Source organism: Myotis davidii, unplaced genomic scaffold, assembly GCF_000327345.1.
Source record: "Myotis davidii unplaced genomic scaffold, ASM32734v1 scaffold499, whole genome shotgun sequence".
NCBI lineage: Eukaryota > Metazoa > Chordata > Mammalia > Chiroptera > Vespertilionidae > Myotis > Myotis davidii.
In genome coordinates this window covers 988455-999091 of record NW_006290677.1, presented here as the reverse complement: position 1 = coordinate 999091, position 10637 = coordinate 988455, and the positions used below count along the sequence as shown (strand labels likewise).

General features: G+C 36.5%; 1 protein-coding gene across 1 annotated transcript in view; it reads left to right on the top strand.

The window, feature by feature from the left end:
- Positions 1-10637, top strand: part of DLG2 (discs large homolog 2) — a 1585094-nt gene that overhangs the window by 1114341 nt on the left and 460116 nt on the right. Inside the window, exon 8 of the mRNA XM_006763751.2 lies at positions 116-252. Coding sequence (XP_006763814.1) covers positions 116-252 — 137 coding nt within the window. The remainder of the gene's footprint in view (positions 1-115; positions 253-10637) is intronic.

Sequence of the window (10637 nt, the reverse complement as noted above, 5' to 3'; positions counted from 1 at the left end):
TTATCTCTGTTATAATAAATTGAGGATTAAAATTTTTAGACTATTGAAGTGTGCTAATTGCATTTTCTTAAAAAAAAAAAAAAAAGCTTTTCTTTTTCTGTTTCTTCCCCCATAGGTTTAGGCTTCAGTATTGCAGGAGGTGTGGGGAACCAGCACATTCCTGGAGACAACAGCATTTATGTAACTAAAATCATAGATGGAGGAGCTGCACAAAAGGATGGGAGGTTGCAAGTAGGAGACAGACTACTCATGGTGAGTGTGACTCAAGCAAAACTATGTGCATATTTATAAAGCTCCTTTTCCAGTGTAGGAATGTTGGTTGGTTCAGGCTGTCATAACAAAATACCATAGACTAGGTGGCTTAAACAACAAATATATTATCTCATAGTTCTTAAAACTGGGAAGTTCAAGATCAAGATTCTGGCCCATTCAGTGTCTGATGAGATCTCTTTTCTTGGCTTGAAGACATCTCTCTTCTCTGCGTGTCCTCACATGGCCTTTCTCGATGCTTGTGCTGAGAGATCTCTCTGTTGCTCTTTCTCGTCTTCCTTCCACCAGAATACAGCTCCACCCTTAACTCATTTAATTAATAACCTTGATTACCTCCTAAACACCCTATCTCCAAATACAGTGATATTAGCAGTCAGAACTTCAACATATGAATTTGCAGGGAAGGGACACAATCCACTCCAGAGCAGTGATCATGGGCAGAAATAGAAAAGAAGGGAGCACATATTTTGTGGTAAGAGATCTCAAAAGTACACATATAATTTTATCTGACTTGTTGACATTTTAAAAACAGAAATCTAAATTATCATAGATAGGCAAGGCACAGAGATTTTAGGTTGTTTTTCCAACACAATCCATCTCCTATTAGAAGGGAAGCTGGTAAAGCAGAACTACTAGAGAGTTGGGCTTTGCATAACAAAGGGAACTGCCTGGTGTACTGATAAATACATTATTATATCTCTCTGTGGTCCATTGTTCAATCAGTGTAGACTCAGTCCCTACCTTCCAAGAATTCACATGTGTGAATGGATCCCTTCCTCCTCTCCCCTCAGACAGCGTTACAGCTATTTTATTTGCCAGCTGCCCACATGCTTCAGGGGCCCTGCAAATGATTGATACCAACACATGGCCACCCTTCTAAGCCCTGGGGTGATATGCTAAACTAAGGCAACATCAGACAATGATAAGTAGTGAAACAGTTGAGATTTCACTTAATAAAACTACTTCATGTCCATTGACTCTTTTATATCAAATCTATATGATAATAATCAAATACTGAAAATTAATAGAAGATAGCTCTCAAGTGAGATAAGTATATGTAGTCTATGTCTGCCCTTGACAATAGAGCCTCTAATATATGTCTGTAAGGAGCCATTGTCTCCAACACTTTTGTGAGAAGTGTTTGGGAAGGACCAATATATACAGTCTCCTCAGAATAGTAAATTCTAAGACAGGTGCAAGTTTGTAGGTTGAACCTCAAAGTTCATTGTGCCCACTTTTGTGTTCTAGACATCTTGTCTTTAGTCTCACTCTAACTTCATAGTTGTCAGTGACTTTTGTATTGAATTATTTAGACAAGACCTTTATAATATTCTATTTTAAACTTTATTATTGATTTTGTAGAGAAGAAGGGAAAGGGGGCGGGAGAGATTGATTGCCTCCCACGCATGCCCCAACCAGGATTGAACATGAAACCTGTGTATATGCCCTGACCAAAAATCAAACCCACAACCTTTGGTGTACAGGATGATGCGCCAACCAACTGAACCACACCAGCCAGGGCTATAGTATTCTTGATATTTATTTGGCTTTAACTACTTTCCAAGTACTTTTATCAGTGCTTTTCGAATGGCTTATTTTATATAAGCAAAAGGAAATGGAAGTATAGAGAGACTTACTTGCTAACTGGTCATATAGTTAACAATGGGCAGAACTGGGTTTCAAATCCAGTCAGTCTGGCTTGCATCCATGCTTAAAACCACTAAGCATGGTCTTTGCATTTGTTTCCTAGAATTTGTCAGTCAGTTCTTTCCTTCCTTTAGTTATCATTCAGTCATTTCATTAATTCCTTTGTTTAACAAGTAATATATTGAACACCTTTGATTTCCCAGCAATAGCCAGTATTCAGAAAGCAACTCTGGCAGGAAAAACATATGGCCAAAAAAAAATTTTAAAAAATGTAGCATTATGACTTTAGTCAAATTTGCAGCTACAAGTTTTTGGCTTTTTTACTACCTGAAGTTAGTATCATTTTATTTTCTTTTTTTAAAACCACTTTATTGAGGTATGGTTGGCATGTAAAACTGTACACATTTTATGAACACACTCCATGAGTTTAGGGATAGGTTATACACTCATGAAAATACCACCATCATTAAGGCTATACATATATCCATTACCTCCCAAAGTTTTCTCTACCCCTGTAATTGTTATTGTTATTACTGTTATTATTACTATTCTTATTAATATAATAATTATTATTTGTGTATATATGTGTTAAGAACACTTAACATAAGATCTAGCCTAAGTATATTTTAAATATATAATATAGGCACTATACTTAATAATAGAACTACCATTTTTATTCTTAATACTTTCTGAATTTTCTTGTTTGTTTGCTTTGTTTTATTGCCTTTCATGTAAGAGCTGGTTCTTATGAAGTTGTGTCTTTTGAACCAGAACAGTGTTTTGGGGATGGAGGCCCTAATAAATTCATTTCAAGAATATAAACTTTATTGTTTGTTGTCTTGGGAGTGAAATAAACTGAGAAATCCATCTCCTACATAGTGCTGAATTGAAATGAAGAGGACAGTGTCATTCTAAAGTAATGACTGACATAGATGGTTATGATGTGACCCAGGACTCATCATTCTTCTATAAGAGTTTGGTTGTAGACAACTCTTCCGGTATTTCTTCAACCACTGCTATTGAAATATCATTCTAGATGTTGTGTGCTGATTTCTTAGGGTCCCATTTAAATTTCTAGCTTTATTTTCAAATTCTTATAAAAACTTGAAGTCTAAATAATTCTGTCAAAGCATTTTCCAGGCAGCATGCTATTATCTTATTATAATTTTCTCAATATTCATTGTAGATACAATGATTTCAAAAATAGCTGTGACATAATCCTTAACTTATTGAGTGTTAAATAAAGAATAGCTTTTTAAAAAAATGAACCTTCAATAATAATAGGCCTCTCCTCTCTTATGTAAGGAAAACCTAATTATTACTTCCAAGGCAACTGTCAGGCTGAATTTGGAAATGAAAGAAAATGATTCATTTTATAATATTCTGAACGAAAAATTACCATGAGGGAGAGAATAAAGAAAATAATCATGGGAGCTACCCCAAAAGACCAATTATCTTATTTCACCCCAAAAATATGTATTAATGCCCTCCCTCTGTCATTTCTTTCCACCTCCTCTTCCCTTTACTACCCTACATTCAGGTCTTTTTATATTCCTCATCTGCTGCTCTCCTCCCTCAAAAGAAATATGAATAATTTAGGTTCTGTGATTTATCACCTGAACCACACTCTATAGTTCTCTCTAAATAGCTATTCTTTTTTCTAAAGTAATTTGTACCACTTCTTAGGAAAAATCCTCCTTATATTATTCATTCATATTTCTGTAAAGTAAACTGATCTGAAATAAATCTCCTTTCATTTCTTTGGACTTTTGTGGCTGGATCACTGCACTTCAGAAAGTCTCACAACATCTGCCCTTCAGTGAAAGCAATGAAACCACAGTGCTTAGAACTACTCTTTTTTATTTTATTTATTTTTTTAAAATATATTTTATTGATTTTTTACAGAGAGAGATAGAGAGTTAGAAACATCAGTGAGAGAGGAACATCGATCAGCTGCCTCCTGCACACCTCCTACTGGGGATGTGCCTGCAACCCAGGTACATGCCCTTGACCGGAATCGAACCCGGGACCTTTCAGTCCCACGGCTGATGCTCTATCCACTGAGCCAAACCGGTTTCGGCAAACTACTCTTTTTTAGACTCTTAGCAATAACCCTTCCAGTTTCTGTACTGAAACAGCTGAATTATACCATATTTATTGGGTACATTTTTTTCCTTATGTACTTGATACATCTCAGAAATGACATTTCTATTTTAGATATTATCTTGTTCCAGCTCTTTTTGGGACATCAGATTCCCACAGAAAAGTAGGAAGTAGTCTCTCACCTTTGCTAGAACATGCTAAGGATGGAGAACTTAATGCCTCCTATAAGCTATTCATTATTATATATTGACTGTCATTAGCAATTTTTCCTTAAAATTACATCAAAATATATGTACCTATACATTTCTGTCTTTATTCATAGTCCTGTCCCTTGAAAAGATGAATACTAATTTCTCACCCACATTTGTTTGAAAAATTATATCTGTCACTTCTTCTCAGTTTTTTAAGATGTTTTACACATTTTTCTCTCACTCTTGCCATAACTTTTCCACACCTACTTATCTGTATATATAAAAGCCTAAGCAACCAGCCAGTAGCTATGACTTGCACTGACCACTAGGGGGCAGATGCTCAAAACAGAAGCTTCCAAGTGACAACTTTGCAGGGTGCCCGCTCACACTCCAGGACCCCTCCGGGAATATCAGACTGCCGGTTTTGGCCTGATCTCCACAGACCAGGCTGAGGGACCCCACCTGCTGGAGGGACTCCGCTTACTCTGCAGATGCCCTTCGAGCCCAGCACTGCCCCAGGTGCAGCCAGCCAGGGAGGAACTGCTGGAAGTTGGCTCCAGGGTGTATCTGGCCCATTGCGTCCAGTCCTACCCCATCAGACACCTTCTAATTAATTTACTTTAATGTGCATGAATCCATGCACCAGGCCTCTAGTCTTCTATAAGTAGATTACCCATTTAACAAGACATTTTTTTCTTTCTTAATATGTTATTCCCCCATCTGATCTTTACATTATTCACTATAAGAAAAAATTATCCTGCCTGCCACATATGCAATAAGCTTCTTAGTTTTTCAGATAAGATAAGTGTTTAATGTCAGATCTCTCTGCTGTTTCATGGGTCAACCAGATATTCTCTTATCAAAATAATAATTTTTAAATTTTTTCTGCTGCTTGACACTAATCATTCACTAGAATATTGCTTTGCTTATTTTGTCAAATGACAGTGACATCTGATTTTTGCACATTATACCAGTAGCTTCATTTTGAATAGATTATCTCCTAGCCCTGAACTTTATGGGACAGATGATCAGAAGTGAACAGTAATAATTTTCAAATTCTTTCATAGATTTTTATACACTGGTTTTTAGTAAACCCTACCAAGGAGAAACATAGAGCCACATATATTACAGAAATACGATGTCCTTCATCTTTTCCTTCACAAGGCCGGGAACTTTGAATCCAGGGTCATCTGTCTGTCTTCTCTGTAGGGATACCCTGAGCTGTTAATTGTCAAAGCCCCTTGTAATTTAAACTTCATCATCTTAGTCTCTTTTACCGATAACCTCTGCTTGAAGTTCGAAAAAACAAATAAACACAGACAGTGAGAGAACTTTTACGAGTCTGTATGGGTTTGTTTGTTTTTAATTCTTCTTGAAGGGAAGCACTAGACAAGGGAAATGGTAACACAGGAATTGAAGTGGGTTGGAAAGACAATGGACCCTGAGACAGGATAACTGGATTCAAGTTCCGTGCAGCTGGCACTGTGCCTAATTGGCCTTGGCAAGTTACATACATCTTTGGTCTTCTGTGTTGGCCTCTTTACCATGGCAGTATTGCCTTAAATCAGTGCTTCCCAAGTGTATTTCAAAACACCAGTCTCATTACTGACTGTGTCACATGAAAAGGATCTGTGGTCAAATAAATTTGGGAAATTCTGCAACTTGTATCTCATCTCTCTTTTAAATTCTCAATGAACTTAGCACATTAAAGAGTTTGTGAAGCACTGCAGTCAAGGAACTAATTTAACTTGGGATAATACTATAATTTTCAAATGTATTTTATTGTGGAATTCTTTTCTTTTGGGTAAGGAGGTAGTTTCTACTCTTTATTTTCTTTTTAATTTTTTTTTCAATTACAGTATACATTCAATATTATTTTGTATTAATTTCAGGTACACAGGATAGTGGTTAGATTGTTGTATAATTTGCAAAGTGTTCTTCTGATATTTCCAGTACCCACCTGGCACCATACAGAGTTATTACAATATTTATAATTTTATTCCCTATGCTGCACTTTACATCTGCATTACTATTTTGTAACTATTAATCTGTACTTCTTAGTCCCTTCACCATTTTCACCCAATCCTCCAACAATCTCCCCTCTGGCAACTGTTGGTCTGTTTTCTGTATCTATGAGTTTGTTTCTGTTTTGTTTATGGAACCCTTTCCTTAAAGTAATGTTTATAAAACACCTATAACTAATGATTAGTGGAGTGTACCCTGGGATGTGCTATCTCTCATTCTTATTCCAAAATTAATATCCCATGGTAATAGGCAGTAAATAGATTTAGGGAATATGGATGGAAACAATACAATTTTCTCAGCGAGTATTAGCTGTAAGGACCTAAATTATTATTTTGGGGAGATTTGTAAAATTGCTTAGTTTCATTCAAATAGTAATAAGAAAATCATCTTGAAGATGATGCAATTATGTAGAAATTTCATGAATAATGAACAGGACTTTACTTTCATTTGTTAGATCAAACTTAGATAAGAACCAAAAGCTGTACTCTCTGTGCACATGGCTGTTTCCTTCCACCAACACCCCGCTTCCTCTTAAAAATATCTTTCACCTATTGCATCCCACACGGTCTTCACTCCAACGCTTGAGAGCTGGATGGGGCAGTCATTGCTATCATTCTTATTTTCTAGAAAAGAAAGTTGGAACTCAGAGAAGAAGACAAAATGATTTCTAATATTTCATAATTACTAAATTATGAAATTAAGTTCAGACCTAGAGATCCATGGCCTAAAGCCACATTCCTTTCACCAGTTTACTCAACCTCTCTGGTTCTCAATCCTGGTTACACATTTGAATAGTGTGCTAAGGTTTTGAACTCTGTGAATCCCCAGGCTTCAGTCAACCCTGAAGAATCAAATCAGGATCTCTGGGGTAGGAGCACACTTTATTTAACACAGGTCTTTTTTAAGTTTTCTAAATTATTCTAATGTGCACCTAGGTTACAAACCACAGCCCTACCTTTACCTAATCGCATCCTAGCCCCCTCTGCTGCTGCTTCACTGCTTCTCCTGAGGGAGACTTTGGTGGACATGCCCATTCCATCAAGCTGGTACAGCATCATTGAGCAACCTCCGGCAATGGGCTCACAGATATTTACAAATGTTCATCTTTAAAACTCTGTGAAGTTGGAGTCACTTCTGAAACAACACAAGAAAAAAAAAGCTTGTGAATTATTTCTAGGACTTCCTTCTAACTTGTCGCAAATGAAATAAAATTACAATGAAACACAATTGCAACGACATTTTATGTAAGGTTGTTTTCTGGCTTATATATAATTTAATGGCTCTGTTTCTGGAATTTGCTCATAGTTTTCATATATTGGTGCCTACTACAGAGTGGTGGTTTTAAAATTATTTTTAATAACATACCCCATCCATAAAACATAAAAAGTTGCCTTTAATATATGTATATTTCTCTGCTTTCAATTGCATACATATATAACTATGCTAATATATGGTACATATTTAAAACATACACTAAAGTGGAAAAATTAAGATCAACATGATAAATATTAATAGAAGTTCAAATATTTCTTCCTGTACCCAGTGAGGTCCCAGGGGTTCATTATGGTGACCACTGCTATAGAGGAAGCTGGAGTCAATCAACGCATCACTGTCAATCTCTCTCTCTCTCTCTCACTCTCTCGTTCTCTCTCTCTCTTTCTCTCTCTCTTTGGAATAAGATTAAGAGATGCATCAATAATTAATGTAGGAAGAAGAAATGTACACTGTTGGAGCTTTCATCTTGTTTCTTATAAGCTGATGTGACCCGGTGCTCATGTTCTGTGCCAGCCTTTCATCCTTATATCCTACGCCTGACACAGAATGAATGTCCAATAGTTGTGTTGTTGGCTGGATGACCTTCATTCCCTACCCTTACTTCTCTGACTCGACACAAATGTAAAATAGAAAGTCAGTACAAATGCCTCATCCTCCCTATAAAATGGGGAATTTTGATCACTTTTCCTTTGGTTATTTTTTAACTTATTTAGCTTATTATTTCAACACTGATGAAGTGCCTAGTATTTATGTTTATCAGAGGCGGGGGGGGAGGGGGTTGCAAAGATAAAAACTATCTAATCATTACCCTGGAGGTCAGTCTCTGAGGTGGGAAGAGGCACTGCAGGATGAAGTGCTGTGGAAAGGGGTGATCATTTTCACAGAAAGAACCCTGCACAGAAAGAAACTATTTCCAGTTGGAGGAACGGCAGAAGCACTATGTCTGATTATGATGTTTGATTATTATTTATATACTGCTTTTTATTATACAGTGTTTTTTCAGATTCATGGTATCATTCCTTTCTTATAAACACAAGTAATCAACCAATAAATCAGCATTACTCACATTTTACCTATAAGAAAATGATCAGTAAACATATTAACTGACCAAAATCCATGAATCTGGGAATTAAAACCCAATTCTACATTCAAAATTACTCTCATTATACCAAGTTGACTTTATTTCTAGAAACACCTAAAGTTAAAATATGGCAAATTATTTTTAATAAATTTTTGTCAATTCACTGGGCATGAAAAATCACCTTCCTTCTTTCCCCTTCCAATTTCCGTCACCCATGAGATCTTGCTGTGTGTGTTTCATCATGATGCCACTGCACTTAGTTTCTGTTCTTTCTTATTTAAACTTCTATTCTTGCTCATTTAAAAAATAGAGTTAATTTCATTTTAGCAATAACTAATACATGCTCATTGCTAAAAAGAAAAATAAGAAAATATTTATTATTCAAATGTAACCATTATTAGAGTTTCATATTTATTCATAGTTATTTTAAAAGCCAATTTTTCCATAAGAGTTAATTTCAATATCCTGCCTAGATTTTAATCTTTAGTTTATACATATTTATTTTTATATCATTGACATTAGTACATTAGGTTGGTCTTCTTTTAAATTTACCATACGATCTAGTGATCAACGACTTTGTCTCCTTTTTAAAATGTTAACTTTGGAGTTTATATTTTTTTTAGTGTTCCTAGAGTCTCACATTTCCTCATAGTATGTTCTGGGTAACTTTTATGTCCTCGATCACCTCCCAGTTTGTCCCACCACCTTGATATTCCTGAATGAATACGGGAAGGTCAGGATCTTGCCATCAGTACTTGGATCATTCCTCCTTATTCCCACCCTCTCATGCCCCCACACCTTCTGTCTTTGTACCATCACATATACAGGGACAGGGTGTCCCCAAAAATGTATATACGCTTTAACAGCTGATAACAATTGATGTTTCTTTCTTTTCTTATTTAAACCATTGGAGTTAATAATTATTAAAAGCGTGTATGCATTTTGAGGGGACACCTGTATGTGTCCTTACACTTATTTGAATTCTCACCACGCTTGCCATGTTCCCTCTGACAGGTCTCCTAGCGCCTCTTCCTTCAGCTGGTTTGCCCTCTTTCATCTGCATCGTCCTCAGGCTCAGAGCTCCCTCCTCTATTTGAGAGGATGAGTCATCTCACCTCCAACCTCTCTTCCTTGGCCTCAGTCCAGGGTCCTACTGCATATGTCCTAATGGACATACTGCAAATATGTGTTCCCCCACCCCCCACCGTGTAGTACACACTCTGTGGAAACACTTCATTCAGATGCACATGATTTTTTTTATAAAACCAGGCCAGTTGCTCAGTGTTCACCATTATAGGCAGATACTCGGTGCAAAAGAAAAGAAAAAAGACAATGAAAAACAATGACAAGAGCAACTAGCCAATCAGTGTAATATCCCTTCTCTCTTTGTACAATCAGCTCCAGCTGTAGGCCCTTTATCTTGAGGGTTCATAGAATGCACACACGTAATTAACCCAAATAAACCCACATTTGTGAAAAACATTTTGAAGACTTCAGCACAAAAGAGCACTTTTTGATCCAGATCCTGTACTATTCTGATTAAAAAAAAAAAACACCACACACACAGAAGCCTCATCAACAGTATCCCAATTAAACTCATCAGTTCACAGATGTTTACAGGAAAATGCTCAGCACAAAATTTCACCAAGAATTTCTGTTTCCTGGGAAAAGGGATGGATGGTGACAATAGTAATGCTAATAAGAGCTACCATTAATAAGTACTTCAGTGCACCTGTCACTGTCCATAGGTCAGTGCGTTTAAATCCAGTGATTCTTATCATACCTATTTACACATGTCAAAACTGAGGCCAAGAAGGTGAGATAAGTTTCCCAAGGTCACACAGCTACAAAGTGCCAGTACAAGATTCAGATCCAGGTCTGTGTGACACAAAAGCATGTGCTCTTACTGACTGCGTCCTGTTGACAATATCACACCACTCATTCCATGTCTAAAATCTGTGTAAATTTTCCAATACTTCCTTGTCACAAATAAAAACAGACTGACCTACCACCATTATAAATTAATCCCCCAGTATCCTCTCTTT